The 19589-nt window shown below is 57.6% G+C and overlaps 1 protein-coding gene across 2 annotated transcripts; it reads left to right on the top strand.

Moving 5' to 3' along the window:
* The first annotated feature begins 960 nt into the window (after positions 1–960).
* NT5C1A (5'-nucleotidase, cytosolic IA) lies at positions 961–18905 on the top strand. Of its 2 annotated transcripts, none has more exons than XM_062191033.1 (6): positions 961–1127; positions 7422–7589; positions 8476–8605; positions 10042–10164; positions 12720–12904; positions 14624–18905. In XM_062191033.1, the coding sequence occupies exons 1-6, from the start codon at positions 984–986 to the stop codon at positions 14987–14989; spliced, it is 1116 nt and encodes a 371-aa protein (XP_062047017.1). In that variant the 5' UTR covers positions 961–983; the 3' UTR covers positions 14990–18905. The 2 variants fall into 2 exon arrangements, with proteins under 2 accessions (XP_062047017.1, XP_062047018.1); XM_062191034.1 differs by lacking the exon at positions 961–1127 and adding an exon at positions 6882–7246.
* Positions 18906–19589: the final 684 nt, after the last annotated feature.

Raw genomic sequence — 19589 nt, 5'->3', positions numbered from 1 at the left:
TCCTGGCCTGCACCTGCAGATGGGTGGGGCTGGTGTGGGCGCCCTGGAGGCAGTACAGGGCTCTGCGCCAACGGGACAATGCTCTCAGATCCTGGGATGGTAGTTTCAAAATATCTGATTCCCACGCCCCTCTTCTACCCTCCTTCCCTCCAGACCCTTTTAGCTTATCAACTGCGCACCCCGAGCTCCGCAGGGGGAGCCTGGGAGGGAACGCGTGCCCTCTTCTGGCCACCTCGAGGACCAGCAGGAGTCCAGGTTCAGAGTCCCTATGTGTCCTTTCCGTCCGGGTCGCTAGCCAAGAGGAGGGGAGCCTGGTGTCTCCGTGGACCTCAGGAGCCCCTCGTAGGAGAACCTGTTCTCTTAGTGGACCTCAGGGGCCCCTCGCCTTGGCGTGGAAGGGCTGTTGGCTGGACCCCTCCCTCCATTGCTCTTCCCACTCGGAACGGGCCCCTGCTCTTGGATGGAGCAGTGCCTTCACCCTCACTCCCACCTCCCACAGTCCGCGGAATGGACTTGGGGTTTGAGAGAAGGGTCCCAGGATCCTGGCCACGAGTAGAAAGGGGGACGGCTAGCTTGGGGCGGGTGCGGGGACAAGCAGAGGAGAGGATGGCAGCTTTCTGTTTCCCGTTTTGGGGGTGACGGTCTTGGGGGGGAGGGAGTTGTCAGGCCTGGCATCTCTCCGCGCCCTTGCACGTCGCCCCTGTATTCGCGGACCCGAAGTGGGCCACAAACCTGGCTCCAGGCCCCCTCCTCCAGGAAGTCAGGGAGGCAGCGCAGCCTGGTGCGATAGGGGCAGGAGGCTGGGCGCGTTCCGCAGCGGCGCTGGCAGCACAGCTCGGAGCTGGGCACCCCGCCCCGCCCCCGGCGCCCCCGCCGCCCTCCGCGGCTCGTGCCCAGGGCGCGCCTCCTCCCTCCCGCCGGGTCCCGGCGAGCTCCGCGTCTCCGCCGCGCCTGCTCCGGCCGGGCGGGCTCAGAGCCGGAGCATGGACGCCGAGGAGCCCCGGGAGCCCCGGGAGCCCCAGGAGCCCCGCGAGCCCGGGCCTGGGGCAGAGACGGCGGCGGCCCCGCGCTGGGAGGAAGCCAAGACTTTCTACGACAACCTCGCGCCCAAGAAGAAACCCAAATCGGTAAAAGCAGGGTGCCGGCTTGGTGCGTGTGCGTAGCGGGGTTAAGGGGAGGCGTCACTCTGGGGCAGGGGTCGCCAGCTTCCCCCCCGCCCCCCGGGAAGGAACCCGTGGCTCCCCTCCGGGAGGGGACACAGCTCCTCGGTTCCAGAACGCGTTCGGCAGTTGGCGCGGGCTCGGGTTTATTTTGGGAGCTCTGCTCGGGTGCTTGTGTTGGTTCCCCCCCTCCCCCCGCCTTGGGTTCCACGCCAGGATCCCCCTCCCCCATGATGTCCTGAGGGCCCAGCTCTGGGCTGGTGCCCCGGCCCCAGCACTTCCCTGAGCGGGCTGCACTTGTTGGCAAAGGCGGACATCAGCGCTGCCAAGCGCCCCGGGCTCTGGTAACCTGAGTCTGGAAACCTCCCTCCCCGCCGTGCCCTCCGCGCCCAGCCTTCGGGGCAACGGGTCCCGGACCCCGGCTCTGCGCACTGGGCTGTGGGCGCTGCCTCCCTGCTCCTAGGGGAAGGGGGCTGCTAGCTCCGGGCTCTGGGATCTGCGCTGTGCCAGGGCTCCCGCCGCTGACCCGGAGCTTTGCTTGCCTCGCCTTGAGCATTAAGATCCCTGCGACCCCTGACCCCTGTAAGGATGCCAGCCTCTCCCTCATCAGGCAAGTTCATGATGCCCTGGCGGGCCCCTGGGCGTGGCTCCCGCCAGCTTCTGCGATCTCAGGGACCAAGGACAGAGGCTGGCCCACAGGCACCCTCCAAGAAGCTTGAGCCTGCATTGGTGCCCAGGAGGTCCACCCTGTCCACAGTCACTCCCGGGGCACCTCCAAGCCTCCACCAGCAGTGCGGACATTGAGAAATGCATGAGGCTTGTGTCCGGAGTTCCCAGTGCTGTGGGGATGGTGGGGGCTCAGGTTAGAGACCCTGCACGGTGCGGTGAGCGCACAAGCGAGAGAGACTTCAGACTGAGCACAGCTTTGGGAAAGGAGCTGACTGGAAGGTGGAGTTGCCTGGGCAGAGAGCAGCGGCAGGACCAACAAATGTACTGCCAGGTAGCACGGGGTGGGAGAGTGCAGGGTTGTTGGGAGAAGGGGGTCGGGGTGGGGTGTTGTAGGGGAGGGGAAGTTTGGAGGACCTTGAGCACCTTGTTTAGGCACCTCGCCTGAGTAGGGCTCTGGGTTTTCAAACTAGCTTCCGCAGAACCCCACGTTTCCAAGGGTCTGCACACGTATGGATCAGATTTCTTCCTTCTTCAATCTACGTCCTAGACAATTCAAAGTGCGTTCTAACACCCAAGTTCCTCCAATGTGTTAGGTGGAAATTTTAGCATCTTGGAGCCGGAGACCATGAACCAATTAACTTGTGTGGCAGGTTGCTTGCTTATGTATTTACTTGTTCGCAAACTTCATAATAAAGCTCTTCCTGTGATCTTGTTTCAAAGAAGAGCATCCTGAGGTGGCCAAGCTTTAAAACAAAACGAAGCAAACTGCTTCTGATTATTTGCAACCACACATCGATGTGAATCAGGACTTCCTCAATGCTGTGCAAAAAACATGGGAGCCAACTGGCTGGGTGCTGAAGCCGAAGCGTGCTCTGGCATCCTAACCCTGAGTTGCAAGCTTGCTGTCATCCAGACAACTGGGCGGTTTTCTTTGGCTGACTTTATGATCAACATAATCGTATAAATGTGACGCATTTGAATTTGTAAAATGAATTTATGCCAATTATCTATAGCAATATCTAGCTTACATATTGGAGTTCTGCCCAAGAGTTCATTGAAATAAAAGGTCAACCTACTTTTGCAAAACGTGAAAACCATTATGGAGCTATTGCAGGGTTTTGCAGCAGGGGATTAACTTGGTCCCATTTGGCATTTCAGAAAGATCGCTCCGGGGCATCGTCTCCTCGGGAGGGGCTTGGAGAGGCTGAGCGTGGCAGCAGGCACACCAGCGAGTGGCACCTGCCTGCACAGGAAGCTGGCTTGTGTCACAGCCCCAAGCATGGCAAGAGGGGCTGGATGCTGGGGACTGAGTAGCAAATGCTTCCCTGCTCAAAATCCACTTCCTTTTGGGCCTCATGGGCCCCATCAGGGCCTGACCTGGGTTTGCTCCCGTTCCCAGGGACCTGAGTGAATATTTAACCATTGGGGGCCCTTACCTCAAGGGGCCAGAGGACTTCCTCAGCCCAGAGCCGCTTGCTCTGTCTGCTCTGAAGTTCTAGAAAGAACAGCCTTTGGGCTATGTTTGTGTCTGGAACTGTGCTGGCCTAAATGGGAGCTCCTGGAGCCTGGGGCGGTCAGTGTGGCTGGGGCCGAGCTGCCTTCTGTTGTCCCTCCATCTCCATTCCCTAAGCCAGTCCTCAGCCTGCATCTCAGCTCCCCACCCCCCACACACCCCAGGGTGGGGGACAGCAGAGCATGCTGGCAGGACCCTGGCTCTTTGGAGCTCTGAGCTCCCAGACTGAGCCCCTGATGGAGGTCAGTTCTCGGCCTGGGATCCGGGCTTCTTTCTGATTTCCATGCCTGGTGGGGGGCCTCCCTCTGCGGGTGTGCAGGTGCTCAGCTCCTCCCCAGCTCTGGCCAGCCCTTTCACCTGTTCTTGCAGCTCCGCCAAAAGCCTGCACAGTCTGGGATCTGCGGCTCCCCCAGAAGCCCTGGCCCTCTGAGCCCTGAACTCCTCCTCCCTAGGGCCGTGTCTGAGCAGGGGTAGGACCCGCGAAATCTTGGGCCCCCGGCCCTGCCAAGGCAATGGCAGACAGGGTCTCAAAATGTAATACATCTATAACCAGCTCGTTTTGCAGTGGATAATTTGGTATGCCCTTAGATGAAGTCATAAATATCCACATGGCCCCTGGTAGAAAACAGGTTCCCCACCCCTGCCCTACAGGCTTCCTGGGTCCCGAGAGAGGGTGTCTTCTCCCTTCTAACCCCACCCACCATGCCTGTCACTCCTTTTTCTTTAATGCCACTTTCTTTCCTTGAACCCTCACGCTGGTGCCCAAGGACACACAGACAGACAGGCCATGGAGGTGGGCACCTGGAAGAGGCACTGGGACTGAGCCTTGGAGGGGAGGCACATGTCCCACCACTGCCTCACAGCGACCCTGTGGGCCACATGTGTCACCTGGGTTAGGATTAAAAGCTGGGGCACTCTTGGGTCTCCCAGTCCTATTTTAAGGTTCTGAAGGTACACTGCCACTCACTCCAAGTGGCTATTTAAGTTCATTATCATTAAGTGACATTGAGAATTCAGGCTCACTGGTTGGAAGTTGCTCACAGTCACCTGGGCAGCAGATTGGTGTCTGTCCCAGGCTTGACCCCACAAAGAACCAGTAGAGTTGAGTCTACAGCCCACAGGCCTCTCAGGCAGGACCCAGCCAGAATGGGAGGTGTGAGCCCCCTCTCCCACTCTGTAATGCCCTGGGGATCGTGACCCCGGGAGAGCTCAGGCCACAGAGGTGGTGGGACGCAGGGTATCTGTGAGCCACTAGGATGCCCACGTTCTGACCCTCCCCAGGGAATACAGAGGTGCAGCTGTGCTCAGGGTGCCAGGGCGCCTCTCTCCATTCCAGCAGAGGTGGGTGTCTGAGTCCATTTGCGCGGCTATAACGGAGTGCCTTAGGCCAGTGGCTTCTGCTGTAAACAACAGGAATTCTGGAGGCTGCAGTCCAAGGTCAAGGTGCTGGCAGTCTCTTTGTCTGCTGAGGCCCCTCCCATTGTCTGCTGAGGCCCCTCCCACTCACCTCTGGACAAGGCAGCTCTGTGGGGGGCTGTTTTTTATAAGGACATTAATCCCATCATGAGTCCCCACCCCATCACCTCCCAAAGGTCCCACCTCTTTTTTTTTTTTTTTTAAGATGTATTTATTTATTTGAGAGGCAGAGTTATAGAGAGGCAGAGGCAGAGAGAGGTCTTCCATCTGCTGGTTCATTCTTCAAGTGGCTGCAATGGCCAGAGCCGAAAAGATCTGAAGTCAAGAGCCAGGAGCTTCTTCCGGGTCTCCCATGCCAGCTGCAGGAACCCAAGGACGTGGGCCATCTTCTACTGCTTTCCCAGGCCATAGCAGGGAGCTGCATAGGAGGTGGAGCAGCCGGGACTTGAACTGGTGCCGGCTGATAGGAGATGCCTGCACTGCAGGTGGCGGCTTTACCCATTACATCACAGTGCTGGCTCCAGGCCCTGCCTCTTAATACATCACCTTGGGAGTTAAGATTTCAACATACACATTTTCTGGGGCTACACGATTCAGACTCCAGCCTTGGGGAGGGAGTTCTGAGACCCTGAGAGGAGGTCCTCTCAATCTAGCGCCTGCCTACTCTTCTGGGCTCACCTGCACCCTTCCCCCATGCCCTGGCCGCTGTGCACCTTTGTGAGTGCCCCGTGTGCCCCTCCCCAGGCCTGCCCTCACCCCACTCCTCCATCAAGCTCTGCTCCAGCATGCCAGGGCCTCCTCTCCCATGACATCTTCCTCCAGAGCCCTCACACCGAAACTTTGCACTCACCTCTGCTCTGCCACTCATTCCCATCCCTTTGCACAGGGCAGGGGCCAGCTCTTCACCAGGACCACTCCTAGGTAGGACTCGGGTGCTTGGCACAGAGAGCTGGTAAGTGTTTGTCCGATTCGTATCCACCAGAAAAATCCTCTGAGCACCTACTGTATAGCAAGTACTTTGAACAGGTAGGACCGGATGAGGGCACTGCCCGCTTGAGAGGTTCTTTTTTTTTTTTTTCCTTTTAAAGCTTTTATTTATTTATTTGAGAGGTAGAGTTACAGACAGTGAGAGGGAGAGATAGAGAGAAAAGTCTTCCATCTGCTGGTTCACTCCCCAAATGGCTGCAAGGGCCAGAGTTGTGCCGATCCAAAGCCAGGAGTAACAGCTGGATCTGCGCCAATCTGAAGCCAGGAGCCAGGAGCTTCTTCCGGGTCTCCATATGGGTAGAGAGGCCCAAGCACTTGGGCCATCTTCTACTGCTTTCCCAGGCCATACCAGAGAGCTGGATTGGAAGAGGAGCAGCCGGGACTAGAACCAGCACCCATATGGGATGCCGGTGCCGCAGGTGGAGGATCAACTACTGTGCCACGGCGCCAGCCCCCAGAGAGATTCTCTTTGTGTCCATACTTTTTCCCACTGAACTCTGTGACTTCAGGGACACCAAAGGTTTACCTCCCATGCACAGTACTAAATACTAGCTGTAAAATAACAAGTAAATACTCAGGCCTCCCGCTGCCTCCTAGAGAGAGAAAAAGCAAAATAAGCAAGTGTTACGTTTTACTAAGAAGGAGACCGGTGGAAGAGCTCCCAGATGGAGACCAAGGGTGGGGAAGACTTCCTGGAGGAGTCCTGGAGGGGAGACTCTAGGGTTGAGTAGAAGTTAGGTGGGTAGGGGGTCTAACAGAGAGCATTAGGGGCAAAGGGAACAGCATGTGCACAGGCTCAGGGGAAGACAGGGAAGGGGTGCTTGCCAGGGAGAAGGCTCAGATGGGGCAAAGCTGGGAAAGAGAGGCTGGGGTCTGTCGGAAGTCTACTGCGTCCTAAAGGCTGCCTACCATATTCTGAGAAGGGTTGGGCACCCGCAGAAGAGCTGGGCTGTGATGAGTCCTGAATTTCAGGAAACTCCCTGACAGCAGTGTGGACAACAGATTGGAGGGGTGAGAGACGCCGGTGGCCGGGACTGTGGGAGGGAAGACAGGGAGAGGTGGATGGAGGCCCATGGAGATGACTGGCCAGGGGACTGGAGGTTGAGGTTGCCTTCGGGGCTCCTGCTTGGGCCATGAGTGCATGGTGGTGTTGAGTTCTGAGCTGAGGAAGTGGGACAGGGGGTGGGGATCAGGTTTGCCTTGGCACATTGAGTCGCAGTGTCTGTTAGTCAGCCGGCACAGTCAGATACACCAGGCTGGAGCTCAGTGGGCAGATCGGAGCTGGAGGTGAAATTTCTTATGTAATTGTCATGTTTCTGGGCACTGTCTCTTCCTAAGGGCATGGAGCTCCCATTTGGTAATGGGAACCATCTGGAGACCATCGCAAGCATCAGTCCTGCTCTGGCCACTTACGTGGTATTCATTTTCTTATCCTGTCCAGATGGCCACGCAGGCTGCCATCTCCCCGAGGGCCTGTCCCTCCAACACACTGTGCTCCTAGGTGGGAAGCCACCCTCTCTCTCACTGCCCAGGGCGGGGTCCTGGCCTGAGTCTGCTCCTGCCCGAGGCTGGGCCTCTTTAGGGCAGAGACCGGGCTGGGTCTTCTCCAGGTCCCCAGAGGGGCTTGCATGGGGCGGGGGGGTCTGAGCGACGGCCCCTCTCCTGCGTGTGCACAGCCCAAGCCTCAGAATGCGGTCACCGTTGCTGTGTCTTCCCGAGCCTTGTTCCGCATGGACGAGGAGCAGCGGATCTACACGGAGCAGGGCGTGGAGCAGTACGTGCGCTACCAGCTGGAGCACGAGAACGAGCCCTTCGGCCCTGGACCCGCCTTCCCCTTTGTGAAGGTGAGGAGTGCTTCCCCTTGGGAGGGGTTAGAGCAAAGAGCTCCTGTGGGGGGCGGAGTAAGGAAAAGGGGGCCTCCTTGGACCGGTGCAGCCGCCCAGGTGTGTGGCTCTGCTGGGGCACAGAGCCTTTGTGCCCCGCCCTCTGGATGGGATGCAGTCCCCACTAGGTAACCAGCACCCACTCACCTCTTTTTTTTTTTTTTTTTTTAAGATTTACTTATTTATTTTGAAAGCCAGAGTTACAGAGAAGGAGGGAGAGACATGGAGGGAATCCTCCGTCTGCTGGTTCACTCCCCAGATGGCCACAGCAATCAGTGCTGGGCCAGGCTGAAGCCAGGAGCCAGGGGTTTCATCCGGGTCTCCCATGTGGGTGGCAGGGGCCTAAGCACTTGGGCCATCTTCCACTGCTTTTCTCAGGCACGTTAGCAGGGAGCTGGATTGGAAGTGGAGCAGCCGACACTCAAACCAGTGCCCATGTGGGATGCCGGCATCTCAGGCGATGGCTTTAGCCACTACACCACTACATCGGTCCCTCCCACTCAGCTCTTTAGTGAGGTGCCCTGAGCAGTAAACCACCTGCACGTGTGGCAGAGCACAGCGTCAGGACGAGGGAGTCCATGGCCGCCAATCCCTTCCCAGCCTGACCCCTGACCCCCTCGCCTCCCTTCACTGGGTCCCTGGCCACCAACTCCAGGCGCCATCCCCAGGGCTCCGTGCAGCATCCATTTAGCGACCAGCAAATATTTCAGAGCCTACACAGCCTTGGGGACTAGGTGACCGGGAGGGTACCTGATGGGCCTTCTCGGGTCGGGTATCTGCACCTGTCAGATCGGCTGCCACACAAAAGGCAGGGTCACACATCACGAGAGCCCTCCGTGCCTTCCAGGCTCTGGAGGCTGTGAACAGGCGGCTGCGCGAGCTGTACCCAGACAGCGAGGAGCTCTTCGACATCGTGCTCGTAACCAACAACCATGCTCAAGTCGGGGTCCGCCTCATCAACAGCATCAACCACTATGGTGAGCACGGGGGCTCCGGCCACGGGACCCCACACACACACTCAGCCCCAGCCCCAGGGAAGGCTCCAGGCCCTGCAGAGGGAAGTGGTAGCAAACTGAAATTCCAGTTGCGTGTTGATAAGCTGGCTCTTCACACAACCAGCCAAACCCTGACCTGCAGGATTATCGGTTTTCAGGGGGTCCATCTTCCTACTGGGCGGGTTTCAAGCGCCCTAGTCCAGCTCCCAACAATCCTGAAAGTCAAGTGTGGTCTCTTGCAAGCCGGCACAAGCCAGCTCCAGTGCACACGGCACAGACCCTGCTCTCTGTTTTTGGGGAGGGCACTTCTGCCTCTGTGCCTCGGTTTCCCTAACTAGGATGGGGCCGGCCAGCCTCCCAAGGCTCCTGGGAGAATCAGGTGTTATTATTAGAGCAAAAGGGCTTTGCATCTAAGACCAAGCTCAGAATTGAAGGTAATAGACCCTCCGGAGGCAGCTGAAGTGGAAGAAAATAATTTCTTATTGGGTTACAGAGGTGCCTCAGAACCCCAGGGCAGGAAGCTAGATTGGGCCCTCAAGGGCTCGGCTCCAAGCAGTGCAGCTCTCTCCAGGTTTATTCTCCTCTCAGGGCCACGTGAGCCCTTGTTTGTGTTTCTCTTGCAAGTTTGTTCCTTTTTTTTCCCCCTCGTCTCTCTCTTTCCCCCCTAAACTGGATTGCTCTGCTTTTCTTGAATATAAAATCATATCCAGGAAAAGCAGAAAAAATCCAGTTTGGAGAGGGAGAGACATAAGTGTACGTTTGTGGGTTTACATGGCCTTGTTTTAAGCAGCCAGGACAGTCTGGTTGGCATTTTTAAAATGCTAATTTGAAGTCGCTGGGAACAGGGGCAATATTCAAAATATTTAACCATTTATGTGACATGGATGTTGGGTGACCAGAATCAACAGTGCCTGTGTACTGGGCCCCGCAGAAGTCCGTCCATGCCTACCTGCCGTGGACCGTGGGGAACAGAGGGGGCCTGGGTAATGGGGTGGGGTAGTGTTGGGTAACCCAGTGGACTCAGAGCAGCATCCATTTAGCAACCAGAAAATATTTCAGAGCCTGCACAGCCGTGGGGACTAGATACCGGGAGGGTACCTGATGGGCCGCCTCGGGTCAGGTATCTGCACCTATCCGATTGGCTGCCACATGGAAGGCAGGGTCACACATCACGAGGAGAGGATACCCTGCAGGAGGATACTGGGAGCCAGGCGATTGCTCCAGAGACGTGGTCATGTGATCATTCCCGTTTTGTGGATGAAGAATGGAGGGGCATGGAGGTGGGCCATGGGCCCGAGATCCCCCTGCTGCCTGCCACCTCTCAGAACCAAGGTGGCATCTCCTGGGCACAGAGGGACCACTTTGAGACCCTGAGGGTTGACCCTGACCTCACCTGGGTTCTCTCGTCCTCCTCCCAGACCTGTTCATCGAGAGGTTCTGCATGACAGGTGGAAATAGCCCCATCTGCTACCTCAAGGCCTATCACACCAACCTCTACTTGTCAGCTGACTCGGAGAAAGTGCAGGAAGCCATCGATGAGGGTAAGTCAGCGGGGAGAGGGGAGAGCTTGGGGAGTCGGGCAAAGGGGAGCCAGAGATGAGAGGTCTGGGCCTACAGCTCGGAGCCGGTGCTGGGGTTGTCATGGTAACCGGGAGAGGAGCCCATCCTTAATTCCTATGACCTGATCCATACACCCATACCTATTCTACTTCCTACCTCTGGCCCTGCTCTATGAAGGAGGCTTTTACTCACCAGCATCCCCTAGCCTCTGTCTCCATGGAAACCCTCCTTACCTCCCAGAAAGCCACCCGGTTCTGAGAGGCTTCCATGTCAGTCGGAAGGAATTCTGATTTCTGCATGACCACGGGGAGGGTCTGAGCAGTGGCATCGGAAATGGCCAGCATTGCCAACAGCTGGGCTGGCCGGGGCTGTGGGGAGGTTAGGAGACCCAGCTGCAAGCGCCAAAAAGAGAACCGCTCCATGTCTCTCTCAAGGGGCAGTTCAGGCGGGATCCTCCGCCACAGGCCTCCCGACCATGTGTGCATCCTTTTGCCCAGAGACAGAAGAGCCCACGGCAGAGCAAGCGCTGCCCGGCTGCCAGGGGCAGGTTCCTCTATCAGGCAGCAGCTAGTCACTTTATCCTCCTCTCCCGTGCTGCCTCCTGCCGGCAAGCCCGGCCTCTCACCCCTGCTGACCCACTTCTCGGAGCTGCTTGGGAGCACCACGAGGCTTGCTCTTATTTATTTTTAATTTAATTAACTTGTTTGAAAGGCAGAGATGGAGAGAGAGGGGGGAGAAAGAGAGAGAGATCATCCATCTGTTGGTTCACTCCCCAGATGCCTACAACAGCCAGGACTGGGCCAGGATGAAGCCAGGAGCCAGAAACTCAATCTGGTCTCTTACCTGGGTGGAGGGATCCAACAGCTGCATGAGGAGCCTCCTCCTAGGGTGCGCATAAGCAAGAAGTCGGAATTAGAAGTGGAGCTGGGGACTGGAAGCGAGGCACTCCAGTATGGGATGCAGGGGTCCCAGGCAGTATCTTACCCTCTGCAGCAAAAGTCTGCCCTCAAAGAGGCTCTCTCTTTTTATTTATTTATTTTTTTGACAGGCAAAGTTAGACAGTGAGAGAGAGACAGAGAGAAAGGTCTTCCTTTTTTCCGTTGGTTCACCCCCCAAATGGCCGCTATGGTCGGTGCATTGCAGCTGGCGCGCTGTGCCAATCTGAAGCCAGGAGCCAGGTGCTTCCTCCTGGTCTCCCATGCAGGTGCAGGGCCCAAGCACTTGGGCCATCCTCCACTGCCTTCCGGGCTACAGCAGAGAGCTGGACTGGAAGAAGAAAGAGCAACTGGGACAGAACTGGCGTCCTAACCGGGACTAGAACTCCGGGTGCCAGCGCCGCAGGCAGAGGATTAGCCTAGTGAGGCGCGGCACCGGCCAAAGAGGCTCTCTTTAACCAGGAAGCAAAGACCATTTCCTCAGACTGGTGTCGCACCTTTGGGTCAGCACCTTGGCACTGGCGTGTGGGCAACTTGATCTCGGGCTGGGGAGCAGGGAGGGGTTGGGGGGAGGCCCTTCTCATGGTGGCAGTGTTTCTGGGTCACCCGGGCTCTGATGTGGCAAAGCAGACAGTGCCTGGTCTAATGCCCAGAGTCTGGGCCTGCTTGTAGCATCCTCAAGCTACTGAAGTGGCTGTGAGGCTGGCTCTGCTTCCTCCTCCACAGCTCTGTGGGATGCTTCAGTCCCAGAGGGCAGGCAGGGAGTGGCCTCGGGAGAGACTACAGAATGGGCTCCGCAGCCCCCACTCTGCAGACTCCTAGCACTGGTGCTCTGCGGTCCAGCACAGCTCTAGCCTGGAGCCTGGCATCCAGCAAGTGTCCATGACCCCCTGGAGGGGCCCGGGGCTGCAGAGAGTGCTCAGTCAGCCGGAGCTGGTGCTGCTGCCCAGGGCGCACTGTCTCGTAGAACCCTGGACAGCCAGGTGCCCCGAGGAGGCGTGCCTGGGTGCCACTGCAGTTGTAGACTGAGGGTGCCCACCCCCCACCCCACACGGCAGTCCGAGATGCCAGTCCCACACAGAGCTAAGAGGGCCTTCATTTTACCTCGGCCCAGAGAAGGTGAGAGTGTGGGCAGACTGACAGTGAGAGAGTAGCCCAGGCCCGGTCAGAGTCAGGGCTCCCCCAACCCCACATAGGTCTGCATCAGAGCCTGTGAGGAGCCCTGAGTGGGTGAGCCACGGCACAGGGGACTCCTCCTCCCAATCAGGGCTGGTGTTCAGCTGGGCCACACAAGCAGGAACTTCCTGGGTGTTCAAGGAGTGAATGCCTTCATACCAATGGATCCACAGCTCTGCTCTGAGCCTTCCGCGTGCCTTCCTGACCCCCGACAAAGCAGTGACTAAAAGGGTGACCCCGGCCCAGGCCTGGGAGCCTGCTGCAGGCTGCTGTTCGCTCTCAGGCTGGCCTCTGTACTCCGCCAGTTTTTACGTATTTTTGACATTGCCTTGCCCTGATTCCTGGGTGAGCCACTGGGACCAGAGTTTCTGGGGCAACCCAGCCTGCTTGGACTTAGCGGGGCGACGCTGCCTTTCTCCTACCAGGCATCGCCGCTGCCACCATCTTCAGCCCCAGCAGAGACGTGACCGTGTCCCAGAGTCAGCTGCGTGTGGCCTTCGACGGGGACGCCGTGCTCTTCTCGGACGAGTCGGAGCGCATCGTCAAAGCCCACGGGCTGGACAGGTTCTTCGAGCACGAGAAGGCTCATGAGAACAAGCCTCTGGCCCAGGTGCTCCACCCGCACGGTCCCGAGCCCCTGAGGGTAACAGGGCGTCTCCCCAGGGCCAGAACCTCCTCCCCAGACTCCAGCCAGGTCCCCTGACCAAACCTCCAGGCCTCAACCCTGTCACTTGACCCCTGAGGGTCCCCAGTGAGCTGCCACCCTTCCCTGAGCCCCTCTCCCTCACCGAGCTCCCTCCCCACCACTGCAGCCTCTATGGCTCTCTCTATGGCTCTCTCTATGGCTCTCTCTTCTTTGCAGCTCCAATCCCCTTTTGATGGTTTCTGCCCCCTTGCTGAAGCCTCTGACCCCTTTCTGAGGTCTCTGTCCCCTCTCTGAACCCCCACTCTCTCTCTCTCTCTAGACCCCCGTCTCTGATATCCCTCTCTGCCCCACCTTCTCTCACTGTAGCCAGCATCGTCTCTCTGGATCCCTGGCCCTCTCTCTGAGATTCCCATCCCCCACAGGGCAGGGCGAGCCAGCTGAGGAGGGAGGGCACCCCGGGCACACCATCTCCTCTGTGCCGCCTGTTGGTTGGGCTGAGTGTCCACCTAAGAGTGAACTCTGTCCTACAGCTTGGAGGGAACTCCCTGGAGTTGGAGCTACTGGGATTTCCTTGCCCTCCTGGGAGCTCCTACTTAAACTTTTTTTTTTTTTTTTAAGATTTATGTTATTTATTTGAAAGGCAGGGCAATGGAGAGAGAGAGAGATCTTCCATCTGCTGGTTCACTCCCCCAAATGGCCACAATGGCAGGGGCTGGGCCAGGCCTAAGCCAGAAGCCTGGAACTCCATCCAGGTCTCCCATATGGGCACAGGGGCCCAAGCATCTTCCACTGCTTTCCCAGGTGCATTAGCAGGGAGCTGGATCAAAAGTGGACTGGAACTGGCACTCCCATATGGGATGCCAGAATTGTAGGCGGTACCTTAACCTGCTGTACCACTGCACTGGCCCCTGTTTGAGCTTTTAACAAAAATGCAGCTGCTCAAAATTCCCAGAGCCCCTCTCTTTAAGAGCTCAGCAGGCTTCAGGTGTGGCTCCAGAATGCTCATTTTATTTCCATTCCTGAGGGTTCCCTCTGAAGTCCTTGGGCATCCCGGGCAGCAGAGTGTTCCCACTGAATCACAGGCCCAGGCCCAGGAGCCCGCTGCTTGCTCTCGGTCACCCACAGTGAGGGGTCCCCAAGACTAGAAGCCCGCCATTCCTTAATTCCAGCTGCTTCATCATCGTCTGGGTCTTTGTTGCTGTGTCCTCACTGAGCCGCCTTGGCCTGGCTGCTGTCGAGAATGAATCCTTGCCCTGGAGAACTTGAGTGCGACTCCCTGAGCCGCAAGGGTGCCCGGCAGGATGGGCAGAGTTGGCATTCAGCAGCGACACTTTGGTCCGTCTGTCCCAGCTGTTTACAGCTGGGGTCCATTCTGATTGGAGGGTGCCTGTGCCCAGGTGACAAAATACTTCTAACGTCCTCCCTCCTGCTGGGCACAGAAGGCCATGCTCCTGAGCTGTAGGACCGACCCCTGTGACGCAGCTCCAATCATGATGGTACAGAGCCCCAAACTGACACAGGGACCTGCAGCACCACCCACCCGCCAGAGGTCCAGGCAGGACCCCCTGGGAGACTTTGGGATCCTGAGCCACTTTCTCACCCCAGCCAACACACTCTGGCTTTGGAGGGAGGGGTGCGTCTGGGAGGAGGCTGAGCTCACCCCGCTCTTGTGCCTTCTTGTAGGGCCCACTGAAGGGCTTCCTGGAGGCGCTGGGCCGGCTGCAGAAGAAGTTCTATGCCAAGGGCCTGCGGCTGGAGTGCCCGATCCGCACCTACCTGGTGACAGCCCGCAGTGCGGCCAGTTCTGGGGCCCGGGCTCTCAAGACCCTGCGCAGCTGGGGCCTGGAGACGGACGAGGCCCTGTTCCTAGCTGGTGCGCCCAAGGGCCCCCTCCTGGAGAAGATCCGCCCACACATCTTCTTTGATGACCAGATGTTCCACGTGGCTGGGGCTCAGGAGATGGGCACCGTGGCCGCCCACGTGCCTTACGGCGTGGCACAGGCACCCCGGCGAACTTCACCTCCAAAGCAGGCCCCACCTGCACAGTAGCCGAGCCCCCCGCTTCAGGCTCCCCGTCGCACCCGGACACCTCGCCCTGTGGACCCTTCTAGTTCCTTCTGCATGTCTGCCTCGTCCCTGTGAGTGCGGTGCCTGTAGGAGGTCGTGGGACTGGGCTAGCATTCTCACCGTCCCCCGTTTAGGGCAAACTCGGGGCTGTGAGCCAGGCTGAGACAGCAGGACTGGGGCAGAGAAGCTGGGTTTCAGGGAGAAGATGATGGGACTGAGGGCCAGAGACACCAGGATGCCTGGCTGGGATGAAGACCAGCTCAGTGGAGAGCAAGAACTCTCCGGTGAGATAGAGCGGATCTGGCTTCGAAGCTCTATCCTGGTCTTCATCACACGACTTTAAGTAAGTCTGTCCCCTTTGTGGGCCTCAGTCTCCCCAGCTTTCGGGTGGTTTTCAAACTCTCCTTTAGCCAAAAAAGCTTGGTTTTTGAAGAGCACCCTCTTTTTAAATTTTGCTAAAAATTTATTCATTTGGGAGTCAGAAAAAGGGGGGGGGTCACTCCCATCTGCTGGTTCACTTCCCCGAAGCCCAAAAGAGCTGAAGCTGGGAGCCTGGAGCTCAGTCCAGGTCTCCCATGTGGGCAGCTGGAACCCAATCGCTTGGGCCATCACTGCTGCCTCCTGGGGTACACACTAGCGGGAATCAGAGTCAGGAGTGGGGCCGGGTATCAAACCCGGACACCTGCCCAGCCCACGTCTGCCCCCAGATTGCCTTCTCTGAAGGAAGCGCTCTGTGCCAGGGCTGCTGCTGCAATGGGTGGCATCTTTGTGCCAATTGCAAAAGGGACGTTGTCTCTAGATGAATAAATGACACAAAGATGGCCCTTCCTCTGGCCTGACCCAGACCCTCGCCAGGTTACACGGCTTGATCCGCAGAGTGAAAGCTGGATCTCAAGTCTCCCGCCTGCCCATCCCTCCACCCAAGAGGCCTTTGTCAAGTGGGCAAAGTGTGCAGTGCTCCACAGCAACCCCATCAATAATTTGATGTGTTTGGAAACCACTAGACAAGATGACCCCTCTGCTCCCTGCGATTCTGTAACCCAAGCCATCGGGGGTCTGTGTCCAGGTGGAAGGTTTGTGGAAAGTGACAGAAAGTGTAAATTTCATCAGCATGCAGATTATCCTCAGGCCAGCAGGGGGCACTGCAGGCTCTTCCTAGGGAGGCGTGTTAGTGACTGCCAGATCAAAGTTTCTTTTCCTTTTAACCAAAGTTCAGTTGTTCTTGCCCATCAACCCCCTGCCTCAGCCTTCACTCTCCCAGTTACTGCACCTGCTGTGCCGCAGGCAAAGAGGCACAGTACCTGGCTACTACGCAGGGGGAGAAAGCACAGCGGCTGAAGCTGACGGTCACCCAGGCTGCACCCAAGGGCACGGTGCCACCTTCATGAGGTGTGAGGCGGCCGGCGGTCTGGTCTGAGACAACGGATACAAAGGCAGCGCCCGCTCCAAGGGGAAGGAGGTGAAGTGTACACTAGCAAAATCCTCCAGCCTGTGAGCGCGAGGCCAGGTGGAGCTGCCCTGCAGGGAAGGAGCTCCCCGTCACTGGGATGCTATGCAAGGGATTCCAGGATGGGGCGAGCTGCACCTGGGCTGCACCAGTGGATCCTCCACCCCTGTGGGAGCCCCCGCAGTGCCTCTTCACCGCCCCCAGCGGAGAGCTCCCTCCACCTGGCTGTCTCCGGAGAATGTGCTGCGGTGGTGCCGGCCCCCAGGAGGACCAAGGAGGAGCTCCTTCGAGGAGTCCGAGCTGTGAGCGAGCACCTGGTGAAGGAAGCCAAAGGCAGCGTCACAGCGGGCGGGGGCTTGGCGGCACAAGGCCTGACTCTGCCCTTGGGTGGACTCAGCCTGGAGTCGGAATGGGCACAGATTCTGGGCACTGGGGGGCAGAAAGTTAACCCAGGAAGGAGGAAAAAGAACACGGAGATGCTTCTTAAAACTGGCGATGGTTTGGGCTGGAAGAGAAGTGCTGGGCTGGCCTTTTGCCATCAGTGCTGGCAGCTCCAGCGGCCGGTCTCAGGGAGGAAGGCTTTGCCCCCACTGTGGCTGTCTTATCAGGGGACACTGGCGCCAGTACACTCAGAAGAGCGCGCGTCGGAGATGGCTTTGCACAAGGTCGTTTTCCTCGCATAGCCAGGACCGCTATGGCCAACACAGGACGCAGGCCTGGTCTGGAGTTCCCTCCACTGCCGGAGCTCTAAGCCTAGCCCAAGAACAGCCCCAACAACATGAAAAGCAGGTGAGAGGGGAGCTTGGCCTCAGAGTCACCTTCAGTGGGGGCCAGACCACATGACAGCCATCTGCTGCCAGGATCAGAATCGCCCCTTGGAGGAGTCTCCAGGACTCATGGAGCTGGTAGTTCTATGAAGCTTGCAAGGCTGGGTACGGCCCAGGCTTCCGAATGGCATTAAGCTGCCTGGCCCAGGGGTGGGGTGACCCATGCACTGGGACAGCGGCACCAGATGTCACCCAATTGAGATAAACTCCAGAGATTCTGAGACCTATGAGGTCCTGCCCCGGGGGCCGAGTGATGAACAGCTGCTCTCAGGAAGCAGAATGGCACTGGAAACACTAAGATAAGGTGCAATAAAAGCTGTGGATCTTCCTGGAGCCACCACTAACAGACAGGGACAGACAGCCCCAGGCAGTCCAAATTCTATTACAGAAACCACAGGGAGCATCTCTGGCCTGGGAGTAAACGGCCGAGGTGCTGGGGGCTGGCATAGGCCACAGCCAGACAGCCCTGATGGTCTCCTGCGGGGAGCAGTGTTTATTGCATCATCTGGAAATTACAAAGCCAGAGGAGCTCCACAGCCCCAGGCCTGACTGGGGACCGCATGGCTCGGGCAGAGAGGCCTCCACTTCTGAAAATCTGCACCCCTTCCATGGAAAGCACCATTTCCCAAAGAAGTGCTGCAGAACACGGTTCCCAGCACAGGCTGGTCCGCAGTGCTGATCCCGCGGGGAGCAGACACGCTGCTACACACTGAGGTTGCCAAGATCGCTGCACAACAGCCCTCTGCCTGGCCTGAGAGCCCCATCAGAGTAGCGGAGATGTAGCAGACTATACCAGGAAAAAAACAAAACAAAACAGAAACCAGCAAGCAATTCAAATCCAAGGTCGATTTGGCATTATAGTAATACCCAGCTCGTGTGCACCAGCACAAACTCAGAGTAAAATACTGAAATGCCTCCACACCAGGAGGGTCCCTCGGAGGCCGTGGTGGCCATGGCCCTTCCACTGTGAACTTTCCCATTTTCTCACAACCCAGCCTGCAGGCGGCTGCACCAGCCCTGTGGCCAGAGAACCCTCTGTTTTATGGTGTCCCAGCCATGCTGGCTTAGGAGGTAAAATAACTTGTTCAAGGCCCCACAGCGCTGGAACTGAAACTCGTATCTGTCTGATGCTGGGACCAGGCTCTCAACCATTTTGCCATCCTGTTTCTAGAAGAGAACTTTGGAAACTTCACGGAACAACGAAGAAAATACCATGCATGGATTGCAAACCAATTTTGCACCAAAATAAGCTTATCTTTGAAGTCCATTTCCGGTGAACTTTCTGAAATACCCTTGTCTATTCCCATACGGACGCCCGTGTCAAGAGAAACTTCTGAGGCCTTTGCTGAAGACGTGTTCCCAGCAGTCCTGTTGGCTTCCTGCCTGCTGGAATGCATTGGAGCGGGTACATGTTTGCTTTGGCTTCCTGCATAGCAAGAAACCGATTTAAATGAGAGCCAAACATTTACAAATCCCCCCGAAGCACTTCCCAGCAACACCCGAGTTCTCTGGATCCCAGTTTGAAGACTCCTGTCTTGGATTAATGCTGTTCTGGCAAACCACAGAAGCCTGGGCCTCATCTGACCCGATACCTACTTTTGTAAAGAAATCTTTTTTTTTTTTTTTTTTTTTTTTTTGACAGGCAGAGTGGACAGTAGAGGGAGACAGAGAGAAAGGTCTTCCTTTTGCCGTTGGTTCACCCTCCAATGGCCGCCGCGGTAGGCGCGCTGCGGCCGGCGCACCGCGCTGTTCCGATGGCAGGAGCCAGGTGCTTCTCCTGGTCTCCCATGGGGTGCAGGGCCCAAGCACTTGGGCCATCCTCCACTGCACTCCCTGGCCACAGCAGAGAGCTGGCCTGGAAGAGGGACAACCGGGACAGGATCGGTGCCCCGACCGGGACTAGAACCTGGTGTGCCGGCGCCGCAAGGCGGAGGATTAGCCTGTTAAGCCACGGCGCCGGCCTGTAAAGAAATTTTTATTGGCACACAGTGGGTCCATCTGTTTCCATCTGTTTGTGGCTGCTTCCCCAACACCACAGCAGGGTTGTCACAACAGGGTCTGCCGAGCCGAAAATAGTTCTTAGCTGGCCCCCTACAGAAAATGGTTGCTGACCCCTGGGTGTTGCTAAGGCGAACACCTCCAGCCCAGTCGTGGGGGGATGAAGCAGGTCCCATGCCCCTAAGCATCTGAGGGCAGAGAGCTGAGGTACACGGGCTCCATGCCCATTGATCATTGATTGATAGTTGAGGACTGAAGCCACCAGGTTTTGACTCCTTTCAAGAGGCCCATGGCCCGTTGTAATCTGCAA

This window comes from Lepus europaeus, chromosome 5, assembly GCF_033115175.1.
Source record: "Lepus europaeus isolate LE1 chromosome 5, mLepTim1.pri, whole genome shotgun sequence".
NCBI lineage: Eukaryota > Metazoa > Chordata > Mammalia > Lagomorpha > Leporidae > Lepus > Lepus europaeus.
Note: the sequence above shows the minus strand (reverse complement) of the source record. Positions and strands in the feature narration are given on the sequence as shown.